Source organism: Larus michahellis, chromosome 4, assembly GCF_964199755.1.
Source record: "Larus michahellis chromosome 4, bLarMic1.1, whole genome shotgun sequence".
In the NCBI taxonomy this organism is placed as follows: domain Eukaryota; kingdom Metazoa; phylum Chordata; class Aves; order Charadriiformes; family Laridae; genus Larus; species Larus michahellis.
In genome coordinates this window covers 21,555,232-21,581,517 of record NC_133899.1, presented here as the reverse complement: position 1 = coordinate 21,581,517, position 26,286 = coordinate 21,555,232, and the positions used below count along the sequence as shown (strand labels likewise).

Below are 26,286 nucleotides of genomic sequence, written 5' to 3'. Positions count from 1 at the left end.
ACGTTCCCGGGCAGTTCGCGTGACGGAGCGTTCCCAAAGGCAGTTTGCACGTGGCCGCCGTTACTTGGAAACTGGCAGTATGTAACGGTATGAACACAGGGTGCTTCCCTGCTTGGGATCAGTCCCAGGGATGTTTTAATTGCTAGTATAGATGTAACCACCCCGTGTCTGGCTTCGACCAGAGAAGACAACCCTTATTTCTAGCCAGTGAGAGCTCACCTGCCTCTCGTGTAGCTGACGTTTGCCTGATGCAGCAGTGCCAGGTCTCTGTGCGGGCAGCATAACCCCAAGGACCTTTCTCATGAGCATTGCGCTCCCTCCTGACTAGATGAAAACATCTGACAGACCATTTTAGATCCATCTGATACCTGATATCCAGTTACACTCCAGGCCAGGATTCATCCCGGTTACTCAGAGCCAGCATGCAGATGCTGTAGCCCCTGCTATACGTAAATACCTGTTTTCCGTTCACCTTAGAGGCACTGACCTTGGGGCAAGGGTTGAATTTGAGGCCCTGTCACCTGGGACTTCATGGAGGAGCTTTCTGCACTTCTCTCTTTTCAGAAGTCCTACAGAAGCAAGCTGAAGATTCACATTTGCCAGAGCAGCCAACACCTCCAGCTGCAGGTCTCGGGCCGTGGGCTGGAGCCACAGCTGGAGTTCAGCCCCCTGATGCTTGAACTGGGACCGTTGCTGCCGTACAGCCGTGGGGCTGAGGGGACAGTGGTGGTGAGGAACCCATGCGAGTTCCCCATCGAGTTTTACTCGCTGGAGTTCGACCAGCAGTACCTTGCTGAGGAGCAGGTGAGAGGGAAGGTCTGGACCCCAGGTGGGTGCTCCCGTAGCTTCACAGCGCTCCCCCATTCCAAGGCTCGTGCCAGGGAGGTGGAGGCATCTCCAGGGAAAAGCCTGGTGGTGTTTCGGGATCAGCCAGCTCTGCTGGCAGGCTGGGGAGGGGCTGGGAATAGTCCAGGTTGGCGGGAGGAAAGAATGAAGGAGAAGATAGATGGGCTGGGGAGTCTGTTGATGCGACGAAGGTCAAGAAACACATCCCGTATATGGTTTCTCTTCCCTATGCGCACAGATCCTGCGGATGCTGAAGGACTACGATCGCCGCAACACCTTGTTGCTGCCGCCGCGTGCTCCGGGCGAGAAGCTGCCCCCAGAGGTGCTGGAGTACTATCAGGACCAGAAGAGGCTGCAGGATGAGCAGGCAAAGTCCCAGACTGGGGAACCAGCAGGCCAGGACAACGGTGAGGGTTTGGCGTTGGCTGCCCTGAGTGCAGACACAGCAGGGAGTCCAGCCCACATACCCATGACCTCGTTCTCCATGGGAATCCCATGTTTTTAGTAGCCGCCCATTCCCCAGCTTAGTGGAGGAATTCCTGGGTGAAAGTCTGTGGCTTGTAACACGCATCCTCTACTAGCCCTGAGCACAGCCAAAGCAAGCTCATATCTGCCCGCCACGGACTGGGGAAATAATCAGGATGTCTCCTTGTGTCCCTCAACCACAAAGAGTGGGATTGGATGAGTTCTTCAGCCAGTAGGACCAGGTCTAATGTCACCAGCTATTTTATATTTGCTCCTTCCCAGCAACAAAACCAAAATCCACTCAAGGGCGGAGGCAGCCTGGACAGGCTGCTTCTGGGGAAATTTTCCATCTTTTGTGCGTGGCCGTGCAAACTGGCAAATCACAGAATGGTGGGGGCTGGAAGGGACCTCTGGAGATCATCCCGTCCAACCCCCTGCCAGAGCAGGGTCACCCACAGCAGGTGGCACAGGAACGTGTCCAGGCGGGTTTGGAATGTCTCCAGAGACGGAGACTCCACCACCTCTCTGGGCAGCCTGTGCCAGAGCTCTGCCACCCTCACAGGAAAGAAGTTCCTCCTCATGTTGAGGTGGAACAAATGGCCATTGCTTCACTGCAGCCTGGTGCCGTCTTTGCTCCTGGTGGCCCTGAATCTGCTCTTCCATATGAAGTCTTTAGGATCCTGAGAAGAATCTCGGGCAGGGATGAGGGAGAAGCAAGGGAGGCTTTCCCCGGCTTTGCCAGATGAGCACCTTTGCCCCCGGGAGCTGCTGGGATCAGGATGGTGCCAGTCCCTTTCCTAGGCAGGACAGCGCACTCTCTGTTCTCTGTGGGACTGCGAGCTGAGGTGGCTTTCGGTGACTTCCTACAGGCAGAGCTTGGCTCTTTGCAAATGCTGTTTTGGTGGGCATGGTGAAACCTCGGGTGTGACGTTGGTTTCAGCAGAGTCTCCTCTCCCAGGATCTGAGGGGCTGGGGAGGATGATCAGGATCACAGGTAGGCGGGAGGCTGATTTTTTTTTTCTTTTTTTTTTTTTTTTTTACCTGGTTCTGCCCAGCAGAGCATCGGCGAAGCACCACCAGCAGCAAGGAGGCCACGGGAGAACTGGAGGACAGCCCTGTCCGTAGGGCCATCGCCCGCCACCTTGGCATTGATATCTCTGCGGAAGGGTGCGCAGCCCAAAACCGCAAAGGGATCGTCGTCATCGTCCATGGGGCCCCCATGACAGGTACGTGAGCCACAGCCCTTGGCTGCGAGGAGGGGGAGAAGTGGGACAGGGACGTCCTGGTGGACGATGGTGCTCGGTGGAGCAGTTGAAGTGAAGCGAAGTAAGCCACAGCTCTGCTGGTACGTGAAACGGTCCCAGGGCTTCACCTAGCGTGGTGCAGGTGGCGTGGCTCATCTCGTGTCCATACAGCTGGGCTCTCATTCCCCCAAACAGGGTGGCCATGTCCCCGTTGCCTCGTGGGAGCAGTCCCTAGCCCATAGTGACCCCCAAACCATGCCCAGACGTTACCTGAGGCAACGCCGACCAGCACAGGCTGGCAAGCGGTCTGAATGGTGGTGGGACAGGGCTGGAAACGGCATCCTGGGCCCAGGACTGAGGTCACCACAAGGGACAAAGTCCTCAGCTGAAGATGAGGTGGAGATGATCCACCTGGCTGTAGAGGACAATGCTTCTAACCATGCTCAAGCTGCCTCCCTCGTGGCTTCCCCTAAAGCAGCACTTGGCTTTCCGACGGTCCTTGAAACTTTGAAATCCCGTTTGGGGGCTTTCCAGAGCCTGTCCCTGAAAATGCCTCCCATGCAAATGTCACCAAGCAGCCTTCCTCTCCCTCCAGGCAAGACGTCGGCAGCAGTCACCCTGTCCAAATACTACGGCGCTGCCTGCTTGTCCATCGACGCCGTAGTGACAGAGGCCATCTCGGACAGGAGCAGCTCGGCAGGGCTGCGCGCCCGGGAGCTGTGTGTCAGGGCTGCCATCGAGCAGAGCCGCAGGGAGACGGAGGATGCCGGTAAGGAGAAACGCTGGGCTTAGAGCAGAGCTTCAGAAACCCACCACAACCGTCTACTTCTTGCTCCGGAGAAGTTGTTTGACAGCCCTCGGGTCTCTTAGGGAACACAGGTGTGGCGTGTAGAAATGCAAAGCCATTTCATAAAGCGTCTCTGGTTATTTTTAAAAAAAAAAAAAATAATAAAATAAAATCTCTATTTTAAGAGCTCAGACAGGGGCACTTTTACTGCCGTTGGGCTTCTCGGCATGTCTTCCTTTTCCTAGGAGCGCTGAAGCACACCTGTATCTTTCTCGAGGTTTTTTATATTTCCTCAAAGCAGAATCCAGCTTGCTCCTCATGGCCATCAGGTAGAACCGCTGCCCACTTTAACACGGAGAAAGCCCTCTGAAGTAGCTCATTAAGCACTAGACCGACTGGCTTTGCGTGTGGCTTCACAAACATGAGAGGAAGGGAAGAATAACCTGCTGGGGGAGTTTCAGATGAGAGACGCTGCAGATGAGCTCTTTTCTCCAGAGATTTTTCCTATACGTGCTGTCAGGTCACACAGCTCGTGCGTCCTGTGCTGTTTTCCATGTGAGACCAGAGACTTTTAGGAAACTTTATCAGCCCAAGCTCTGCAGGGTGATGCCAGATCCTGGCTCTGGCAGAGGGGAAGTTCTGCATGGCTCGGCTTTGAACCTGGTTGGGTTGGGAGCCGGTGGAGGGAAGAGGCTCCTGGGTCCCAGGTGGGGTTGTTCCGTATGGTGGATTTAGCTCCAGCGGAGCCAGGGCAAGGCTGCGTGTTACAGTCTCCATCTGAGAACACAGGATGGGTGCAAGGTATGGAAACCATGGTCCTGGAGGCCAAATCCCTGGTTTGATCCACAGGGAAGCTACTGTGTAAACGATGTCAGCTGCCTGCAGGCTGGCCCGTTTGTCGCTTGGGATACAGGGCTGTGCATTAAAGTGTTTCTGGCTTTAAAACCCGGCATCAGATGGTGGGGTTTATCATGCTGACAAGAGAAGGAGCTGCTTCTGGAAGGCAGGCTGGGGGACATGTGCTGTGTCCCTACCAGGGCGCAGGGCTGTGCCCATTGGGGTGGAAGGTGCCTGCTGGCTCCCCGAAGGACAGGGATGCCCCCAGCCCCGCTGAGCCCTCTGTCTCCTTGGCAGGTCAAAACGCAGACGTCTCCCTCAGCCTGCAGCTCAACGCCGAGGCCAAACACAGCCCGGACTTGAGCCGGTCCAGCTCTGGGGACAAAGTCAGCCTGCAGTCCGTCAGTTCCCGAGGCTGGACGAGCACTGCCGCGGGGAAGAGGAAGACAGATGGCCATGCATCCCAATCCCAGAAGCTGCATCTACCGGAACCGACAGGCTCCCAGGTGAAGCACGATCTGCGCTGGTTAATACCTGGGACCTTTCTGTTGCTTTTGAGAAGTGAAGGGACTGCTTAGAGGTTCCATGTCGCCCTGAGCTTGATGACGGGTATATAGTGCAGAGAGCTGGCAGGGCAAGGCTCAAGGTGGGAACAAAACCCTGAGCTCTGGCAGAAAAAAATCTACTGGGTCTTAATGGTTTGTTGGCAAAGTGCAGTGGGCGGTGGGCAAAGCTGTGGGATATTGCACTGGGGGCTTGCAAGCTTGGGTTTCTTTTGGCCAAGGGATGTGACCTCCATGGTTGTCCCCTGGAGCTGCTGGCCTGCAGTTTTGTTCTAGTCTCCCGCTAGTGGAAGTCCCCAGGTTTCCAAAGTGTTTTATTTCTTGTGTGGTGTTCAACGTTGCAGGGCTCATCCAGTTGTCATCTCATCTCTCCCCTTCCCTGGGTTCCTGCACAGCGATGGCTGAGCATCGGGGGCAGCACAGCGGGAGAGATGGGCTTCATGAGCTGCGTGCTGCCCGAGGACCTGCTGGTGGCCATCCTCTCGGAAAGGCTGCAGGTACCTGGGGTGAGGGCAAACGATACGTTGCTGCTGCAGAGAGAGGTACGACTCGGAGAGGAGATCTGTATCTGCTGTTGGAGGAGCCCTGGGCTGCGTGCAGGGTGTGGCCAGCAGGGCAAGGGAGGTGATTCTACCCCTCTACTCTGCTCTGGTGAGACCCCATCTGGAGTGCTGTGTCCAGCTCTGGAGTCCTCAGCACAAAAAGGACACGGAGCTGTTGGAGCGGGGCCAGAGGAGGCCCCGGAGATGCTGGGAGGGCTGGAGCCCCTCTGCTGTGAGGACAGGCTGAGAGAGCTGGGGGGGTTCAGCCTGGAGAAGAGAAGGCTCCGGGGAGACCTTGTAGCAGCTTTCCAGTATCTGAAGGGGACCTACAGGAAAGCTGGGGAGGGACTTTTTACAAGGGAGTGGAGTGATAGGACGAGGGGTGATGGCTTCAAACTGGAAGAGGGGAGATTTAGGTGAGATCTGAGGCAGGAATTGTTTGCTGTGAGGGTGGTGAGCCCCTGGCCCAGGTTGCCCAGAGAAGCTGTGGCTGCCCCATCCCTGGAGGGGTTCAAGGCCAGGCTGGACGGGGCTTGGAGCAACGTGGTGTGGTGGGAGGTGTCCCTGCCCAGGGCAGGGGGTGGCACTGGGTGGGCTTTAAGTCCCTTCCACCCCAAACCATTCTGTGATTCTGTGAGTGTGCGGAAAGATTAGAGCTTGTTGGAGTTGATGCACTTGGAACAACAGTGGCTGGTGTCCTTTGACATTTGGGTTTACTGACTAGCTGAGAGCCCACAGCGTGCGATAGCTGACTTTCTCTTTCTTTTCTACTTTATTCGCAGTTAAGTGACTGCTACCAGGGAGTGGTGTTTGATGGCCTGGAGACCCTCTTTGCACGCAACATGGCATCTGCTCTCCTCTGCCTGCTCAAAGCTGTCAGAAACCGGCCTTATATCTATTTTGTGAACCTCTTCCAGGATTATGCTTCTTTGAAAGCCAGGGAGGCAGCCGTGAAAGAGCAGGAAGGTGAGACTCTTCATCTCCGTACCTCTCAAATCTTCTCTCTCCAGCCCTCAACCTTATCCGTGTGTATCTGGGATACCAGCAGAGCTTGTAAGAAGTGTTTTTATTAATCCTTCCATCTTCTGCCTCAATGTAGCCAGTGTTCAGCTCATGGTAGCTTAAAATACAGCAGAGCTGAGGCTGTAAGACTGCCTTAGTCTCTCACATTAAAACTTGCATAAAAGTGCAAGCTGTTGTGGCTCAATACCTGACCACCAGCCAGTCCACAAGGCTGGTGCACGTGAGGCGGGCAAGGCATGGGAACTTGCCGACCACCGAGAGTTTGGGGGATTGTCTGCATTTTGGAGCAGGGATATGGGCTCCCCGGTATCTCCCAGCAGGATGATAGGCTGGGTTGGGACAGAGCTGTGTGTCCTTACAGCTCACCCAGAACAGCAAGCCCCGCTTGCAATCGCTAATGGTTTCTCCTCTGGTCTGTGCTGAAGAACGGGAGCAGGAAGAAGCTGCCAGGAGGGAGAAAGCACGTCTGTGGGAGATGGATGAGGACGAGTATGATGCCCTCACTGAGGAGCAGAAAACTCAGTTTAATAACAATATACGACAAGTCCAGCGGGAGAGGAAGAAGAGGTCTGTAAGCCTTCCCTGGGTAACTCCCCAGGATTGTGTCCCCAAAGGGTTTCCCTGCTCCAGAGACCTTGGTTGAGCTCAGAGGGGTTTCAGACCAAAGGCCAAAAGTGTCTATTACAAGGGTACAAGGTTCCCAGTGGAGGAAGGAGCTTGCTCTGGTGGGATGAGAACACCTTCTCTCTGTTTTAGCGGCAAGCCCTCTGGTTCCGACACTGGCTGCAGGGAGCTGGGCTCTGTGCTTGCCTTGCCACCGCACTTATAAGCGTCTCTCAGTTAATTATGTTGATTGTCATCTTCTGCAAGCCCTCCTTCACCAAACCAGAGGGGTTGTGGTGTGGGCTGGTGTGCTGGCTTGGTTTAGTTACTGGTCCTGCCACAGGTGAAGTCCGTGCAGTGCTGGTTTCTGAGAGTTTTCCTTACTGAGTGACCCCAGCCATCAAACCTGGTGTCTCCTAGACTTGACTTCAGCTGCAGCAGCAGGAGAGCCTGGGGGAAGCTCTCATCCAGCAAAGCAGCCCAGTTCAGGAGGATGCATAGAAGTGTGAAACTGGGAGGGGGACCTGCTTAAAGCCAGCACGTGTTTCAGCATTTCTTCCAGCCCAGGCTGAAGTCTGTTTCCCTGGGAGGAGATCTCTAGGGCTGCTTCAAACTATGATTTCCACAACAGACAGCACAAGTTCCCCATGGTCACAGCTGGGTTCCAGCAGGAAACGTGGTCGTTCAGAGCCTGTTTTGCAGCAGGGGAGTTACCGCAGCCTTTGCTTTCCGATTGATATGATTATTCTCTCTAAGGAGCAGGCTGTGCCCAGGGAGAAGGCGGGCATAGGGAGGGACAGAAAAGCCAAGTATTGGTGCAGGAATAAAGTAGGTGCTGGTGATTTGCAAGCTGGTTTACACTGGGAAATCAAGAGAGGGCTTCAGGCATCAGTGCGGAGAGATGGTGGCTCAGTCTTCAGCAGTGTGCCGGAGGTGTCCAGGTGGACCTCACCAGAGAAGTTGCACAAGTGAGACCTTATGAGAGCAAGGCTTAGATTTGGCTGGCCCTGGAGGTCCCTCCCACCTTTCCTTAGTTTGGATGTTCCCAACTTCCCCCGGTTGAGGGATGTCCAGTGGTTCTGCCTGACCCTCAGGGTCAATGCCTGAAGCGAGGGACCAGCTGGGACTGCAGCAAGCCCATATATCTGGTGGTGACTCAGGGACGTTTTCTGTTTGGGTTGCTGAAGGGAGATGGAGCAGCTGGCTCGAGAGCTTGAGGAAAAGCACCAGCGGGAGCTAGAACGCTTGAAGGAGGAAGAAGAGCTGAAGAAGAAGTCTAAGCGGGGCAAGAGAGAGCTTGGAAAAGACAAAGACAATGCTTTGGGGAAGAAAAACCGCCCTGGAGTCAGAAAGGTGGGTGGTTTTATTTACAGAGATGAGTGAAAGCCCTGGGGACTTTCCAGCTAAGCTGTCCCGTGGGCTTGTTGGAAAGCTGATCTTCTAGAATCATGCTGCCCTTTGAGTCATGGCTTCACATAACTCCATACATTCACTGGGAAGCCCCAGATAGTTTTAGTCCAGCATTTCTCCCTGCTCTGCACATGGCTTGCACCTCTGAGCCATGATCCATCTGGGATGTGGTGTCTTTTCAAGCATGTCTGGCAGGAGATACCCTCAGGCCTTAGGTATTCATTAGCAACCAGAGTCCCCAAAGAGTCAGCCAGCCCCAGGGATGTTCAGCATACCAGAAAACGAGCACAGAGGACTGCGCAGGAGTACAGCGGTGTCTTAAATTTCCTCTTTGGGTTGGGAAAGCTGTTCTGTTTCTCCACTGGTTTGCAGGACTCCTCATCAGTCTGGCACCAGGGGGTTTGGTTTCAGTTGAGCTAAACTGGGTACCCGCCACCTTCTGAACTGGGATTTGTAGAGGACCTAGCACAGGTCTCAGACAAGGCTCAGGCTGCTATTGCAAAGATCCTCACTGTCTTACAGCATTTGAGTCGGCACTTTGAAATGCTCACTGCTTTTTCTTGCTCCTCCTGCCCAGAATACGAACACATCCACCAGCAACACCAACACCTCCACCAGCAACCGGTCAGATGTCACCGAAGGGGTGGACAAGAAGGGATCTCTAAAGGAGCACCCCGAGTCTATTGCAAGTGACAAGGCGGATAAGAAGAAGCGGAGCAAGGTTCCCCTGACGGACGCCTGCCCAGCGATGGTTGTGCCACCTGCAGACCCAGAACAGGAGGAAACCAAAACTGAGGTCCTGAGTGACAGTGAGAAGAACTTGGCCCTGAGGTTTAAGATCTACGAGGCATCGCAGAAGGACATTGTGCATATATTGTCAACCTGGGACAGGGCTCAGGATATCCTGCTGTCCCCTCTGAACGAAGAGGAGGTGCGGCAGCAAGCAGAAGACCAGCGCCAGCATTTATCCAGCCGCAAGAGCCGGAAGGACCGAGAGAAGAAGCGTCATGAGAGGCTGGAGAAGGAGCGGCTGGAAAAACTGAAAGCTCTTGAGGAGTCCAAGTTATCTCAGCTGGAAGGGGAAGGTGCAGAAGGGTCAGTCAGAGGCCAGAATGCCGGGGTGCCCTGCTTGGACATCCAGGTGCCGAGCTCAGAAGATGTGACTAGGAAGATCCTGAAGAGCGGCAAACTGCCAGCAGCAGAGCAGGTAAAGCCCTGTGAGGCTCCGATGCTGAGCCTGCCGTGGTCTGGGCCCTGGTGGGTTGTGTCCCACCAGGTGGCAACAGCACAGAGCCACTGGTCTGTGCAGGCCAATGGTGATGTTCCACAGCAGCCACGTGGCTGGGGAGGTTGTCACCATCCCTCAGCTGGATGAAAAGAGGGAATGTTCTCTGTGCAAGCATCCTGCCTGTTCAGAGAGCGTCCCAATCTGGAAATCATTAAAAATGGTCCCAGGGCAGATCATGGTCGTTGTTTCCTTCAGCTGAGTCACTCAGAGGAGAGATTGTTCCCTAGGTCCCACTTGTAGGTCCTGACACTGCTCTGGAGCCTGCCCACCCCACTGGGCATAAAAAAGCACTGTCCGCCATATAAATAAAAAAAAACTTTGCCAAAAGCTCAGTGCCATTAGGGGAAAAGTGTGAGGAGGGAAGGTGACGGGAGTATAAACAAGGTTTTCCCTTCTCCTTTAGATCCTGGATGAGTTGGGTCTGGGTCCCTCAGGGCCTCCCATTCCCCCTAGTGCTTTTTACTCTGTGATCCGCTACCCGGAGAAGCGGATGGCCCCTGCAGCAGGAGAAGCCCTCAAGCACTTCGTCTTTGTCGTGCCAGAAGGTGCCACTGCGGAAGAAGAAAAGAAGGATACCGACAGTCTCGTGGATGCCCCCGTTGTGTCCACAGTGAAGGTGCCAGGGCAGGGGCCGGGCTGGATGGGGACATGGTGGGGCAAGTGGGATGGAAAAGGATGACTGTGGAAGGGTGGTGAAGACGTGATGGGGCCCCGCGTCTGCAGGCACCCCTTCTGTCTGTCCAAAAGAGACAGCTCTGCTTGAGACATGGGGCGGTTCTGTAAGACGAGAGAAAAACATCACCTAAAACCCTCAACTTCCCTTGAGGGAGAGGGTCCTGGGTGAGGCAGGGTCCTGGGCAAGGAGGTGTCATAGGCAAAACAAAGTCCGATAAGGAAGACCAAGTCCATGGGCAGATACGGTGGGTTTTTGTTTTCTCTCCTGTTTAAGAAATCCACAGCTTTTTTTCCGGGATGGGGATGTCTGGGGGTAGGTCTCACCCCTCCCTGCTCTCTCCCCTCGGTGCGAAGGCGTCGGAGGAGCAGCTCACCCCAAGCAGGGGCCAGTTGAGGAAGGAGAAAGCAGCGGGCAGCCAGGAAGCTGTGAGGGAGAAGCGGAGCTCGGGCCGGGGCAGGAGAGGTCTCCAGGGGCCGGGCATGGAAGCGCCCATGCGTGCCCCCGAGGTGGACCAAAGCGGCGCAGACACAGCCCCATCCCCGGGGAGATCCGTCAGGTGAGCTCAGAGGGAGGAGGTGATCCTTCTGCTTCGTGGCCATCTCACCAAACGAGGTCCATCATCCCCAGCTCCCCAGCCGGTGCCTCCATGAGATGGCGAATCCACGACCCTTCTCCGTGTCTCGTTTTCTCGTTAGCAATATCTGAAGCCTCCTCTTTAATTGCCAGGCTGAGCAGCTGCCGGTGGATAGTGCCTGCCCGCGGCGAGGTGGAACTGAAGGTCCACTTCAGCTCCACGGTGCTGGGCCAGTTTGATCAGACGCTGCATTTTGAGATCCTGGGGACAAACCGTCTGTACCAGCTGCAGTGCAAGGGCACCTGCCTGTATCCCACCATCAGCCAGGACCCACGGTAAGGCTGGCCCGTGGGAGCCTCCCACGCTGCTCACCCCTGAACTGGGAGCCAGGGCTGTCCCCTGTAGCCCTGCCCCGTGACCTTCTGGCTTGGGCAGAGCCTGCTGCCTGAGCAGCCCAGCATCTTTTCCCACGCTCGGAGCTGGGAACCAGTACTGGTACCTCAGCCACCAATAAGGGTTATGGCTTTCTGACCGGGTTTTCTACTCAGAGCATCTCACAGCTCCTCATTCCCTGTTTTCTCACCCCAGGCTGGTGTTTCCTCACTGGAGGAAGAGCAAGGTGGATGATGACATCATCTTCAAGCAGTATGTCATGAACACGGGTGTATTCCACTTTGGACCACTGCTGTGTGGGAAGTCAAGAGACTGGTATGTGCTCCCTGCCCCGAGTGAGCATCCTGATGTGCTGCCTGCCTGGAGTGAGATGTTGGGATGGGATCTCCAGGGCCTTGTACTTTCATGGGTGTTGGAGACATGATGTCCCAGTGGCACAGTTCAGGGCAGGGCCAGGCGGAGACCTGCGAGTTACTTGGGGTCGAAGGACCACAGATCTGTGAACTTGAGCAGATAACAGGCACCAGGAGTCTTGGAGGAGCTGGGGAGAGATGGAGATGATCTTCCTACCCGGTGGGTGTCTTGGTGGCCAGAGCCACATGCTGCTTCCAGCCTGAAGGTGACTTTGGGCAACTTGCGTCCCCCCTCCACATCTCAGCTTCACCACCTGTGAACTTTATGGCGCTTTTTTTAAAAGTGCTTTGAGCTCTAGGGGTAGACTGAATGAGCAATTATTCTGCTGATGGCTTTGGAAACCATTCATGAATCTGTTATATTGGTGAGACTTTATGATTTGACCTGCCAATGTGTGTGTTGGGGGAGGGGGAACCTGCAGAGGGATAGAAATGGGAATTACGTTGTCCTGAGCCTCCCTGCTGGATAAAAGTTGTCAATGTAGCTGCTGGCATATTTCTATTTTTAACATTGCTTTTTTTTTTTTTTTTAAATATTAAAAATGAAGTTCTTGTCTTCATGGGAGCTCTGGAGAGCCAGTGGTATTTTGACAACCCAAGGAAATTAAATCAAGACAGTTTAAAACCCAGAAGAGGATCTTTAGGCAGGCTGATGAATGGTCTTGGGTTTCTCTTGGCTTTTTTAACCCTTTAACTCCAAATCCTGCTCCATACCTGAAAGAAGGGACGCTTGTTAAATTTAACATTCCTCTTGGGAATTAATCCTTTCTGTTTCCTTCCCTGAGACTTGGAGCTCACCCCTGAAATACAAGGCAATCTCACGACTTATTTGAAAGACATAAGCTAAACTATTTTTAAAACCTCTTTTCAAAAGCAGTTCTTTGTACCCTGCAGGGAAGAAAACCGGTCAAAGAAGGGGGAAGAACCCATGGGCCTGGTGTACTTTTATTTTTCCAGCCACCTTTGAATTTATATTTTGTAAAACACTCTTTATTTAAATGGCCTGTACATCGTCACGCTTCGGAGATGGAGGCACCGCGAATCGGGGCAGACATCAAAGAAACTCAAAGATGAGCACGCATACTGTGCAACGTGCCCCTGGACGTGGTCCTTTTTCTCAGCCTGCTTGTTAGACCGTGGTCTTCTAGTGCTCTCCTCCACGTGTGATAAAGACAACGGTCCCAGGGTCTCCTCTGCAGCCTTCTCCCCTTTTTGTGGACAGGTACAAGGCACAGCACTATCCCAGCAACAGTGAGAAGATAACCATCCTCAACGTCACCCCCTTGGAAGCGGAGGTGCATTTCTTCTTCGAGCGCGATCTCAAAGCGGACACGTTCTTTTTAGACCCTCCCAGCATGAGGCTGAAACCTAACGAGAAGCAGGTAGGAGACGGGCAGGTACCCGGCGGAAGCGCCCAGGAGCCGTTCCATCTGCTCACTGAACGCTCTTCTCCATTTCTTTCTGTGGGGCTGGGGCTAGGAGCTGAGCGTTTGGGCGTACCCCACTTCAGCTGGCCTCGTGGAAGACAATCTCGTCTGCTGCGTTAAGGAGAACCCGGAGCCGGTGGTTTTCCGCCTCTGCTGCCAGGGGGTGCAGGTGGAGCTGGGGGTCAGCCCCAAGCAGGTGCATTTCGACAAGCTGCTCCTGCACAGGTCAGTCATCCGGCGGTGGCTCTGCCGGGGGCGAGAGCTGTCGGCGAGCTCACCTTCGGCTTCTCTCGTTGGCGGTGGGGCCGCTCAGTTTGGTGGCTGGGCTAACATCCCACTTTCTCCCAGCCAGTTCCCAGTCTCTTGCACACCGTTGCTTGCTGGTTTGGATATCCCATGACAGCCACAAGCCCTGTTGGCCCGAGCGATGCTGTGCAATGGGCATCCCTTTGTATTTCGTAGAATCATAGAATCGTCTAGGTTGGAAGGGACCTTTTAAGATCCACCACTGACCCATGTCCCTCAGCACCACGTCTGCCCAGCTTTTAAATACCTCCAGGGATGGCGACTCCACCACATCCCTGGGCAGCCTGTTCCAAGGCTTGACAACCCTTTAGATGAAGAAATTTTCCCTAATCTCCATTCTGAACCTCCCCTGGTGCAACTTGAGGCCGTTTTCCCTTGTCCCATCGCCTGTTCCTTGGGAGAAGAGACCGACCCCCCCCGGCTGCACCCTCCTTTCAGGGAGTTGCAGAGAGCGAGAAGGTCTCCCCTCAGTCTCCTTTTCTCCAGGCTACACAACATTTGCATCTTGTCTGCTGGTTCAGCAGACTTTCCTCCTTATCTCCCTTCGCTTGAATACACCTTTAGCACCCCAGGACCTCACCTCTGAGACTTGCAACACAGAGAAAACATTTCAGTATGGTTTCAGACGCATGGATAGGGCTGCTCCGAGTTGCATTCAGCTGCGAGGCTACCATGGCCATCAAGTAGCCGGTGCTGAGTGTCTTCCTGTCTCTGCAGGAGGGACAGAAAGACCCTGGTCCTGCAAAACCGCACGCCGCTGCCCATGGCCTGGCGGCTCAGTGGGCTGGAGAACCTCGGCGAGGACTTCTCCGTGTCGCAAGATGAGGGCGTCGTTGGTCCCCGCACGGAGTTCTGCGTCCATCTGGATTTCAAGGCCACGAGGGCTCTCAACATTAAGAAGATGATCCGACTAGAGGTGAGGGGGACGGTGCCATCCCTGGTAGAGCGGGGCAGAGTGATCAGCCCTGTGCTCTTAGGGATGGAGACTTGAAGGGAACCCTGCAAAGGGGGCAAAGGGAGGAGCCTTCATGAGATTCCTTTCTACCTGCATTGCTGGAGGGCAGCAAGAGACTCTCACTGAAGGACAATGTTTTGGAAACTAAGTGACTACTATGGTGCTCTTGTAGCTGGGCTTTGTGGGGCAAGTATTCTGTGGAGTCAGGAAGAGATGCACCTGATGGCCACAAGGGTGCTATGACCCCAACTTCTGCTGCCTCAAGCTGGGTTCACCAGAACACGCGGTGCATCCCTGAGCATCCATGTCACCCCCGATAACCAGGCACTGTGTCCTGAGCCCATACGACAACCACCTTCTGCATGGTTGAATACTGTTGCTTGGTTGTCCAGACCTTGGCGTGCTCCCTGCACCCATCCTGGAGTCTGTCCGGGGCTCTTAACACAGAGCAGCAAACTCTCGCCCTGGGATTTTGTTCCCCATGGTTTAGAGGATGTTGGGTGATCAAAGAAAGGGGTGGTTGTCAATGCCACCTGCTCTGGGACACCTCACGTTTCTTGTGGCCGTTTCCACATCACTGTGGCTCCCAGGGTGCTTTAGCAGCAGCGTTCCCCACTGCAGGAGCACAGAGTTGGGCTGACGGGGTTTCTTACTGCAGCAGAATCCTGCCGGGTCAGCCCGTGAGATGAACAGGTTAGGAAAGCTTGGAGTCACAGATGTTTGTCAAGCAGGGGAGGCCGCGGTGGGAGCAGCCAGCAGAGACAAGGGCTTGTACGTTGTCTGCCAAAAGCATTCAGGAGAATGGGCTGAGCAGTGTTTGCGTCTCGCCACCTCAGGTTTCGGATGCAGAAAACGTCCTGGGGATTGTTCAGATTGAAAATATCCAAATCCACGCGGAGGCCTACGATGTTGCTCTGAGCATCAGCATTTCTAAAGGTCAGTGGATGCCCCCAAAGCCAAAGCAGTCCCAGGCGCGTTGCGTTGCCTCGGCAAGGGGGGCCACCAAAGCACTTGGGATGGGATAGGACTTGGGACAGGATGGGAGACGTAACGCACGTATCCTGCAAGCTGGGGGGAGTGAAGCACTGTCAGGGCACAGAGACAGCCTTGAGTCTCTCATCTCTGAAGCGTGCAGCTTCACGTGCAGGTTGACTTGGGGGCTTTGGAACCACAGTGGTGTCAACAAGCAGCTGGCAGCTCCTGAAGGCTTGGCACGGCGCGTAAAGTTGTTGGATCTGTGCTTGGAAGCAAGGAGATGGAAAACGAGCTCCTTAGCTGCTAAACTCAGATATTCTCCGACTAAGGGAAAGGGCAGCAAAGCACCTAGAGAAAACTCCCACAAAGGAAAACTTGCTAAGAAGGGGTTTGTGCCACCTGAGACCTCCAAATATGTATCTTGTCGCTCAGTGTAGTCTACAGCAGCTCACAAATATTCACCATTTCTTAACTCGCTCCGTGGGTTTTCTGCAGCTACGGAGGGCAGCGTGGATTTCGGAACCCTTAAGGTCCTGGATGATGCAAAGCAAGTGCTGACTCTGAAGAACAAAGGGAAGTACGAGATCGCGTACAGGTGGGTCCAGCTGCCTGGGCCGTGAATGCACGGTGCCGCCATCTGCCCAGCCCTGCGTTCTCCATCTGCCCACGGCTAGAGCCTGTTCCCCTGCTGGCTACCTCGCGGCTGGACTAAATACAAAATCTGGGCTCTCCAATCTCAAATATTTTAATAGAGAATCCAACCACATGCCAGCAGTTCTTCACAGCTCAGCAGGGACCAGAAGGAGAGACCCTGAAATTTAAGCCACTCACCTGCTGAAATTCATTGCTTTCCTTTGAGGGTCAACTCATTTCTCTTTATGAGACTCTTTAAAGGAGGGAATGAGAAAATTTGGTGTGGAAGTAAGCTTATAGCACTCCTGATTGTCTGTGCTCTGTGTCGAGATGTTGGATTCCCCAGGCATAGCTGGACTTTTTCCCTTTTATTTTTGTATGGTCCTATGCAAAGTCCTGGCTGCGCTGGTGGCACCGGTACTTTTAACTGCAGAGGTCTTCGCTCCTTCTCTTTCTCCCCAGTTTCGAGCTGGAAACCGCGGATACCGATGTACCCGACATGGAATCCCACTTCAGCCTCCAGCCGCAGAAGGGCCTGCTGAGTGTCTCCGAGCGCCCTGTGCAGGTCCAGCTCTTCTTCCACCCCAAGATGGAAATGAATATCGAGGACAAACCCATCCTGCGCTGCCAGGTGAGCTGCCTGCCCCAGGTCGGGGGGTAGCACACCGTGACTTGGGAGTGTAAGCAGGACACGTGTCTTGTGAAAGGCAGGTTTTAGCTGGGGAAGCCCCTCAACAAAGTCTTTCAGAAACCATTTGTGATGCTTCCTAAATGGAGCTGAAACTCTGGCTCCGGAGGAAGCGTTTGAACAGGGAGGGTGAGTCGATGGGGACTTGGGGTAGGGTCAGGGGAGAGAGAGAGAGACTGGCCTCTGCTGTATTTACCCAACCCCCCACCTCCGGTTGCAGGTGATTGAGCCCAACATCTGCAAAGGAGGCGAGACCATCGCCATCATCCCAGTAAAGGTGTCAGCGAAAGCTGTGTTCAGCAAGTACTGCATTTCCCCTGCCTCGCTCCTCAGCTTCGGTGCCATGATGAACGGCACCAGGAAAACCTGCACCTTCACGCTGGAGAACAAAGGCATCCTTGACTTTAAATTCTTTATCTACCAAGCGGAGCAGGATGCACCTGTATTGCCAAGGAAAAGGTGAGAGAAGACCTGCACCACCCTTCCGGCCTGAGGAGACCCCACAGCGTGGCTGGTGTGTGACAGGCAGCCAGGACACCTGGGTTCTTAGAATCATAGAATCCTCTAGGTTGGAAGGGACCTTTAAGATCATCAAGTCCAACCATCAACCCAAAACTGCCCAAACCACCACTACCCCACGTCCCTCAGCACCATGTCTGCCTGGCTTTTAAATCCCTCCAGGGATGGTGGTTCCACCACTGCCCTGGGCAGCCTGTTCCAGTGCTCGACAACCCTTTCAGTGATGACATTTTCCCTAATCTCCATCCTAAACCTCCCCTGGTGCAACTTGAGGCCGTTTCCCCTTGTCCCATCGCCTGTTCCTTGGGAGAAGAGACCGACCCCCCCTGGCTGCACCCTCCTTTGAGGGAGTTGCAGAGAGCGAGAAGGTCTCCCCTCAGCCTCCTTTTCTCCAGGCTGAACACCCCCAGCTCCCTCAGCCGCTCCTCACAGGACTTGTGCTCCAGACCCCTCACCAGCTCCGTTGCCCTTCTCTGGATACGCTCCAGCCCCTCAGTGGCTTTTTTGTGGTGAGGGGCTCAAAACTGAATGCGGTTTTCAAGGTGGGGCCTCTTGTCCGTCTGCATCACTGGCTTGTGAGCAAGGAGCAGAAAAATGCCTTGGTATCCCCATGCGTGGGACAAAGCTGGTGTTGTAGCTGATATATCCATAAGCTACGGCAGTGGGTGGTGCAGGAGCAGGAGGACCTTCCTCCGTGGGGAGGAAGATCAGCTTTGGCCTTGCAGAAAGGCAGGGGGAGCTCAGCATGATGGATGTTTCTGCTTTCTCTGCCCATCAAAGAAGGAAATCTGCCCCCTCCCAAGACAGTGAAAACTTCAGCAAAATGACTCCCTCGGTCAAGCAAAGCAAGCCCTCGCTGCAAAAGGACACGAACCCCTTCGTGCAGGTGGGTGGCTCCTGCTCCCCATCACATCCCACTGCGGCTGGAGTGGGAGGACGCTGCTGGGGGCTCATCACCATGGGATGGGATGTGGTCTGTGTGTGCCCAGCAGTGGCAGCTGGAGGTCCATCATCTCCCAGCCAGAAGCAGAGGCAGGAGATGCTCGGTCCCATGCTCTGGCTCAGACCTGAAGTTGGGGGTCAAGAGAAGGGAGCAGGTCCTGGCTTTGGCAGCTGCTGGCCTGGGTTAGGTCTGTGAATACCACATACGTGGAACGTCCTTGTTTGAACTCCCAGTCCATTGATATGAGATGACCTTGCTTTTTCTTCTTCTCAGTCCCCTCTCTTCTCTCCCATCATTTCTCCCAGTTAGTTCTGCTCTCTTGTTTTACCCCTGGAGGTTGAAGGATCCCAGCTACCACCTTCAACCTTTACACCCAAACTCCTTCTATGCCACTCGGGACAAGCCTACACCTTCTCCCAGCTTCTTCATGTCATCCCAGCCATGGAATCATCCCTCCCTGCTCTGGGATTGGGGACATGGGCCCGACTGGAGGCCAAGGAGTGGCCTACTCTTTGCTGGGGATGCTCAAGGTAGGGCTGTTAGACATCAGCCTCTCCTGGGACTCTTCCTGCAGGCTCGCCTCACTCTAGGCATGTTCACGGTGTACCCTGGCTTTGGCTCCATACCTCCTGGTGCTCAGCAGATGATCACGGTGGATTGCTATGCAGAGCCATTGGGGACATGCAAGGAGCACCTGTCCATCGATATCGGCGACAGAGACCCCAAGGACAATCCCCTTGGCATTCCCTATACCCTGTTTGCCGAGTCCTGCCTCCCAGGTACGCCCCATCCACAGGTCCCCATGGCCAGACCTGTTGCTGATCAGCACCTGAACTTATTTATCGGATAGAGAGGTGCCCTCACCCTGAAGTCCCATCTTAAAATCCTCAGAGGTTCCAGTCCTTTTCACGTCTGCCAGTGGGGAGAGGCTGGGAGGGATGCATGGAACAATAAAAGGAAAGCAATACCCTTTCAGACTGAGGGTGACTGACCTCCATCCTCACAGCCAACACCCCCATCCAGGTTGGGTTTTGCAGGGACCTGGGCAGAAAGGGCGCTCTGAGAGGCCAACAGGGTCCAGATAAATTCAGTATGAACGTTTCTCCATCCTCAGCCCTCCCTCTGGTCTGCTTGCAGCATTTGTGGTTGACGACATAGAGTCCATCTTTGAGGAGCATCGGATCTGCAGCAGCATCAACCTCTGCCAGATCCTGCAGATGGTGCAAGACAAGGGCGTGTTCATCAGAGATGAGAACAAGTTTATCTTCACCAATGTTCTGGTTGGGCACCGGGCCACAGCTCGCTTCAAGATCCGCAATGTGGACAAAGTTCCCTGTGACATCGTTCTCTCCGTCAAACCTACCTCCAGCAAGGTAAGAGCAAGAGGCCATGGTGACTGTTGCTCTTCAAAGGCTGTGTGACCACCTCCCTGGTTCTGCAGGTTCATTGGTTCCTCTTGCCCAGACTAGTCCAGCTCAGTGACAGAGAGCAGCAGTGCCGAGGTGACAGTTGGGTTGAATTCAGTGTGTCTCAGGCAAGGTTTTGGCTCATCCTTCTGGGTCTTTGGTGGGAGACCTGAACCCTTCTGAACATCCCTTGGAAGCGCACTCAGAGGGAGCCTTTCTACTGGACTGATGTGCGAGGGCTCGAAGCAGACCATTTCCTCAGACCCCCTGGTCTTTCCCTTCTCTTTAAAGACCAATTCTGGGTTATTTGCAGGGTTTTCCCTGCAGTTCCCACCTCCCATGTGTGCTGGGGTGGCTTCTCAGTGCTCAGAGCAAGCTTTTGCACTCCTGGGCTTTATGGCAGCTCCCTGTGCAAGGTCAGCACCACTTTGGAGTCACCCTGCGAGATGGATGGAGCCTGTCCAAGGAAGCAGGAAGGAAGACGCTGTCTGGGGCTCTTCCCCGTGGTGCATATATGAGTAAGACTGCGTCACGTTGTAGGATGTTTTCTCCTAACACCGCTCTGTGGATTCCCCCAAGCTTAACAGCCGCGTTAGCGACGTTTTCGAGGTGGATCCTGTTCGGATGTGCGTGCCCAGCTGCTCCCACGCCTTTGCTACGGTGACCTTTGCTCCGCAAACCATGCAGAAATACCAATGCACTTTTGAGGCTTCCCTTGATGTACCCGCGAGGTAAGTAACTCACCCTGGGAAATCTTGGGGGTGACCCCTCTGACAGCCACCTCTCCTCTGGGAGGACATAGACCTCTCGTTAACCCTAGTTCTTTTGGTCACCCGAGGTAGGGTACTTAGCTTTAGATAATATAGGAGGCAGTAAGTACTAGATAGAGCAGGAAAATAAGATTCATAGTTTAGGCTGTGGGAGTAACTCTGAAGACAGCGTAACTTTAGGTACCAACTAGAAGTTATTGAATCGGACAGAAATGGAGGTGTGCAACAGCTGAGCTGGGGCTTCCCAAGGACAAAGGGTTAGATGAAGAGTCTCTTGTGCCAGCAAGTCAGCGTGCATTATCTCCTCCTTGTTGATGTTAAAATGAGATGGTCCTATGTAATTACCTGGGGTATATGAAGATATTTTGGACCCCTCGTAAAAAAGGAGCCCGGTTCCTGTGCCCTGGGACCTGTGTGCCGAGGCTCTGACCTGCTTTTCCCTGACCCTTTAGTCGCTGAAGTGGGACAAGATAAGTCAGCTTTCTGCCCCGATAAGCAATTCCTGGCTTAGTGTCCTTGGAAATAATCTTTACTGATGGTGCTGCTTATTTACTTCTCCCTTCTTGCTTTGATACTGTTTTCAGCTGCACTTGTGCTTTTTGCATATGTCTCATGTCACCGCGGCCAGTGAATTTGTCGCGTCTCATCCGCTGCCTCATTACTCGCCTGCCGTACTGGCTGATTCGATTCGGCGAAAAGATTTTTATCTGTTATTCTGGAAGGCTCTGGCTCTTCAAAGCAGATTCCTCTTGCAAATGGCCCTGACCGGATTGGGATCGTGGGGTACAGGAGCCAGGGAAAACGCAGCGGGTCGCACTCGCTTCGTTCCTTGGCAAGTGGGGAATGGGTTAGTGCCAGCCGTAGTGATTTTTCCTCTCCTGTAGCCCTGCAGCAAACAAAGCACGAAGCCTGACCTTCGATATCAGTGGAGATGGGAATCTGCCTCGGGTGACGGTCCTGCGCCCGGTCCTCCACAATAAGAGAGGGAACCCTCTGCTGCTCTTCAAGAAGCTGTTGCTGGGTCATTCAGAAAAACTCCCTCTGGTCCTTCATAACGGTGGCACCGTACCTGTCCAGGTGAGGACCTACCCAGGGGATGCTCTGGTCTGGGAACAAGCCCTTGTGTCATGGAAGAAAGATCCCAGAAAACACGGTAGACCTGGGAACAGGTCTCAGAAATTCTTTTTAAGCAAATGACTGACTTTGACTTTCCAGGAAGGGAGGTCCTCTTGGAAATGTGATTTTTCTCTGACCAGTCTGTCCTCCTCAGTTCAACACAACACAAGAAAGTTGGTGGGGTATTTTCCCCTCTGTCTCTCTTCTCACACTCACGCGGGCCTGTGTGATGTCCTAGTTACATCAGATTGTATTTGATCTCTTTTTACTACATTTTCATTAAACTCAGTTGTAGTTTAATTACATTCTGCTCATTACTCTTAGTACTTTCTGTCCTGTTTCGTTATATTTTAATTATATCCCAATGCCTCAGAACGCTTTTTTTTTTCTTTTTTCCCCTATCTGATTTCACTTAAACTTTGTGCTCCGAGCTGTGTTTGAAGCGGGGGAGCGTGCTAGGGTCCCTGTGCTGGACCAGCTGCAGTACGGTGTCAATCCGCATTCCATCCTGTACCCACACCAGTGCGGTCGTGCTCTGTGTTTCCTTTTCCCAGTTGACGATAGATCTGTTGGATGAAGGGGGAGCTTTCTTCTTGAAAGCCAGGCCCACCACGCACTGCATCTACCAAGCTGCAGGCATGGAGGAGGACTATCCTGGAGAAGGTAAATTCATTAACCATGAAGTGTAGTTATCCACTCGGGGAAAACAACCACAAGAAGGACACGGAGCTGTTGGAGCGGGGCCAGAGGAGGCCCCGGAGATGCTGGGAGGGCTGGAGCCCCTCTGCTGGGAGGACAGGCTGAGAGAGCTGCGGGGGTTCAGCCTGGAGAAGAGAAGGCTCCGGGGAGACCTTCCAGCCCCTGCCAGTCCCTAAAGGGGCTCCAGGAAAGCTAGGGAGGGGCTCTGGAGCAGGGAGGGGAGCCATGGGACGAGGGGAACAATTTTAAACTGAAAGAGCGGAAATTTAGACTAGATATTAGGGAGAGATTCTTTGCTGTGAGGGTGGTGAGCCCCTGGCCCAGGTTGCCCAGAGAAGCTGTGGCTGCCCCATCCCTGGAGGGGTTCAAGGCCAGGCTGGACGGGGCTTGGAGCAACGTGGTCTGGTGGGAGGTGTCCCTGCCCAGGGCAGGGGGCTTGGAGCAAGATGATCTTTAAGGTCCCTTCCAACCCAAACCATTCCATGATTCTATGAAAATATGTGCCCTGTTCTTGCCCTGGCCAAGCAGCAGCCAGACGTTAGACATAGTTTCTTTCCGGGGGCTCTCTGTACCCTTAGTTTTCACGTGGACTCTGCAGGGTTTCCTCCTAGCAAGTTGTAGGAAGTTTGTCTGTTCTTCTGCACATGGTGGGTTGAGTTGTGGGGAACCGTCGCCACTTGAATGGACCGTCTGATGTCTCTGCTGCATGTGGGGAGTTGCCAGCCTGAATGGAGGCAGCCCTTGAGCCTGCAGCCAGCCAACAAAAGCCAAAACCACTCTTTCACTCGGCTTTATATCGGGCAGGAGCTGGCTGGACGCAGTTTGAGTGAGAGATGGGTGTTAACCTGAGGTTAAGATACTTAAACAGTGATATATGCGCGGGGGTGCCATAGTCTTGGGAATAAAGGAGGAGGGTCTGGAACTAGTCAGTGGTGGGAGAACCTATGCTTGGGGACAGCTGGGTTTCAACTTCTCATTCCTCTTATACCCCCTGGAAATATATCCGCTGTACGGCAGTATCGCTTGTCTCTGATCTCCATTGCCATGCAGAGAGGAAGCCTCATGCCGCATCCCTGGTCCTGCATCACGGGGAATTAGCAGAGTTTGACGTGCTTTTCAAACCCACCTTGGCCCAACGCGTGGAAGGGAAGATCCGCCTGTCGGTGGTGGACAACCCCTATGAAGAGACCAACATTCAGCTGGTGGGCGAAGGCTACGAGGATGACTTCATGCTAGATAACATCCATGGACTGGTGGCAGACAGCGAGGAGGAGATCATTGAGGGTAACCTGGAGGAAGACATAATTGAGGGTAAGAGAGGAGAGGCTGCCAAGATGGAGCAAGGAATGGGAAAATACCCATTTCTGCTCACCTGGTGTAGGTGTGGTCCAGCAGATCCAGGTGCCTTTTGTAGCCTGCAGAGCAGCCGTGCTTGAGAACAAAAGGGAAGATCGTCTGTCAAGGGGGGAAGCATGCAGGCGAGCAGGGGAGGGTCAGATACACTAGCGTTCAGCTGAGTAGCTCTAAAAGGTCTGCCAGCCCATGGTATGTTATGGAGGTGAAGACCATGTACGACAATTTGTGTCCTCTATATATAACCAGGCCTGTGCTGTCACCCACCGGACCCGGTGGTGTGTGAGGGTGCCTGCCATGTGCATGCTGTTCTGCCGTGTCCCTCTGCACAGACCCGGCCACGTGTTTAGGGACATCTCAGTGTTTCCCTGAAGGCGGTAGGATGCGGAGCTGCATCTCCCAGAGGGAGGAAGGCTTGGAGCAAGGAAGAGTTGGACACACATGTGTCCGTGCGTGTGAGGGGGGAGGACAGACCTCACCGCACGCTGAGATCTCTTGCTCTCGTTCTTAACAGCTGCCAGGGTGGATCACATCCAGTTTGGGGACTGTCGCATCGGGACACCCTACCCCGTGACCTTCACCATCACCAACCGCAGCAGAGAGGAGGCGATGCGGTTTGAGTGGCTGGCAGACACCCCCTTTCACTTCTCCCCCAAGGTGAGCTCGGGCAGCTCTGCCATTCCCCGCTGCCCCAGCCCTGTCTGGTGGGTTCCCGGGAGCTGGCAGGGAGTCACCCCATACTGGTGGGAGTCCGTTCCAGTGCCACGTAGGAGATGCAATCCCTGGCTTTGCTGGGATGGAGCTGTCAACCCCGCAGAAAAGGCTCCATGTTATAGCAGGCAGCATCTTTTGTTTGTACTTTTCTCTATGAAACCTCAGACAAATGCGCAGTAAGATGCAGATTCCTGGCACAGCTGCTCGCCACATCAGTCCCTTTGCTGTCAGTCCTGCCCTTGCCACTGATTCCAGTTTGGTCTCGGCTCCCCGGTTCTCCCTAGGTGGGACACCTCCATGCTGGCTGTGCTAAGGACGTCACAGTGACCTTGAAATCGGATGTCGCGGTCGCCTTCAAAATGCACCCTGTGAAGTGTAAGGTGGCTCGGATCACCTTCCAGCTGCCGCCAGAGCAGGTTACCGACTGGGACGACCGCCTGCGCACTGTCAAGTGGGTGGATGCCACGAGGGACCCAGGGGCCACGTGGCCTGTGAAGAAGGAGGTAAGAGCAGCAATAGCAAAAGCTAACTGAGCTTCTACAACAAGAATGGCAACAGCCAACAGCAGCAGACCACCATCTCTGCTGGTAAAGCAGCTGTTGGAGCGGTTCCAGAGGAGAGGGCCATGAAAATGATCCAAGGGCCTGGAGCACCTCTCCTAGGAAGACAGGCTGAGAGAGTTGGGGGGGTTCAGCCTGGAGAAGAGAAGGCTCCGGGGAGACCTTAGAACCCCTTCCAGTCCCTGAAGGGGGCCTACAGGAAAACTGGGGAGGGGCTGTTTGCAAGGGCATGTAGCGATAGGACGAGGGGCAATGGTTTAAACTAGAGCAGGGCAGGTTTAGATTAGCCGTTAGGAAGAAGTTCTTTACACTGAGGGTGGTGAGACACTGGAACGGGCTGCCCGGAGAGGTGGTGGAGGCCCCATCCCTGGAGACATTCAAGGCCAGGCTTGATGAGCCTCTGAGCAACCTGATCTAGTTGAAGATGTCCCTGCTCACTGCAGGGGGGTTGGACTAGGTGGCCTTTAAAGGTCCCTTCCAACCCAACACATTCTATGATTCTTGCTTCCTCCTGACATTTAATCCATCCATGAGGTTAACTGTCAGTGAGAGATGGATGCATGGTGACCTGATAATGCTCACAGAAGATGGGGAAGCCTTTTTGACAAAGAGGTATTTAGTTTGACAAGAACCATTGAGCCACATGCGAATCATCAGTCTCTGCCAAAAGCTGAAGTGTTGCAGCCTGTGTTGAAAGGGGGGGTCACAATTTATGATAACACATTTCATGGCATTAAAATATCTTCATCTGACACAGTGTCTTTTCAGCAACAAGGGGTTAAATCCAGGGGTTAAATCGGTCTCTTGTTTTGAAGTGGAGAGCAACACTAGCACTCTTTTCTGTACACCAGCGAGCCCACCAGCATGTTGTGGGTGAGCTCTGTCTACACTGATACCAGAGATTTTGGTTGTGGTTTCTATATCGTGTGGGATATCTCATTATGGGGTAGCCCAGGCACCGTACGGCAGTCATGCAGGAGGCTGGAGAAGCATCATCTCCAGAAACTCTTACTTTTACTATCGTTATCGCCAAACACTTATCTTGGGTGATGGTTCTTCCCTGGTTTCTGAACCACTGTAAGACCTGTAAACAAAACTTCTTCCCCATCAGAGCATCAGCAGTCAGAGACTTCCCTAGTGAGTTCATTCCCATCCCAAAATGCCCATCCCCAGCCCCCACCAGTGTGGCTATGGCCCCACATGTAACATCTGGAAAGCACTTTCTCCTAAGACAAGAAGGAAAAGGTCCTTTCTAGGTTGGTTGGTTTGTTTGTTCGTTCTTGGGGTTCTCCATCCGCAGAGCTCCAGCAGGGGAACTTAATCCTAATTTAGAGGCCTGCTGGATTTATAGGGGGCTAGGAAAAAGGTTGGATACTCTACAGGGTTGAAACACAGGGACTGATACCTAGTCATAGTCCTCATGGGTGTATTCACAGTCATGGTGGCGATCAGTAGGTAGAAACAAATACTATAGCAGAAAGGTCAAATTTTGTCATCTTTCCCGGGAAATAAATGGGAATGGTCCTTCCCAGCCCCTATAACATGGCTGATTTTGGAG

At 53.8% G+C, this 26,286-nt stretch overlaps 1 protein-coding gene across 1 annotated transcript in view; it reads left to right on the top strand.

The window, feature by feature from the left end:
• The window catches only part of HYDIN (HYDIN axonemal central pair apparatus protein), a 188,174-nt gene that overhangs the window by 145,862 nt on the left and 16,026 nt on the right, over nucleotides 1–26,286 (top strand). The window contains exons 36-65 of the mRNA XM_074583386.1: nucleotides 565–804; nucleotides 1,085–1,253; nucleotides 2,370–2,537; nucleotides 3,151–3,324; nucleotides 4,477–4,685; nucleotides 5,087–5,239; nucleotides 6,067–6,250; nucleotides 6,733–6,874; nucleotides 8,098–8,263; nucleotides 8,898–9,527; nucleotides 10,012–10,224; nucleotides 10,638–10,840; nucleotides 11,011–11,193; nucleotides 11,447–11,566; nucleotides 12,887–13,046; nucleotides 13,144–13,316; nucleotides 14,115–14,313; nucleotides 15,189–15,288; nucleotides 15,823–15,922; nucleotides 16,423–16,591; nucleotides 16,869–17,107; nucleotides 17,948–18,053; nucleotides 18,685–18,889; nucleotides 19,248–19,483; nucleotides 20,096–20,247; nucleotides 21,171–21,363; nucleotides 21,957–22,065; nucleotides 23,152–23,412; nucleotides 23,969–24,111; nucleotides 24,453–24,671. Of these exons, the coding sequence (XP_074439487.1) occupies nucleotides 565–804; nucleotides 1,085–1,253; nucleotides 2,370–2,537; nucleotides 3,151–3,324; nucleotides 4,477–4,685; nucleotides 5,087–5,239; nucleotides 6,067–6,250; nucleotides 6,733–6,874; nucleotides 8,098–8,263; nucleotides 8,898–9,527; nucleotides 10,012–10,224; nucleotides 10,638–10,840; nucleotides 11,011–11,193; nucleotides 11,447–11,566; nucleotides 12,887–13,046; nucleotides 13,144–13,316; nucleotides 14,115–14,313; nucleotides 15,189–15,288; nucleotides 15,823–15,922; nucleotides 16,423–16,591; nucleotides 16,869–17,107; nucleotides 17,948–18,053; nucleotides 18,685–18,889; nucleotides 19,248–19,483; nucleotides 20,096–20,247; nucleotides 21,171–21,363; nucleotides 21,957–22,065; nucleotides 23,152–23,412; nucleotides 23,969–24,111; nucleotides 24,453–24,671 (5,718 nt within the window). The remainder of the gene's footprint in view (nucleotides 1–564; nucleotides 805–1,084; nucleotides 1,254–2,369; nucleotides 2,538–3,150; nucleotides 3,325–4,476; nucleotides 4,686–5,086; nucleotides 5,240–6,066; nucleotides 6,251–6,732; nucleotides 6,875–8,097; nucleotides 8,264–8,897; nucleotides 9,528–10,011; nucleotides 10,225–10,637; nucleotides 10,841–11,010; nucleotides 11,194–11,446; nucleotides 11,567–12,886; nucleotides 13,047–13,143; nucleotides 13,317–14,114; nucleotides 14,314–15,188; nucleotides 15,289–15,822; nucleotides 15,923–16,422; nucleotides 16,592–16,868; nucleotides 17,108–17,947; nucleotides 18,054–18,684; nucleotides 18,890–19,247; nucleotides 19,484–20,095; nucleotides 20,248–21,170; nucleotides 21,364–21,956; nucleotides 22,066–23,151; nucleotides 23,413–23,968; nucleotides 24,112–24,452; nucleotides 24,672–26,286) is intronic.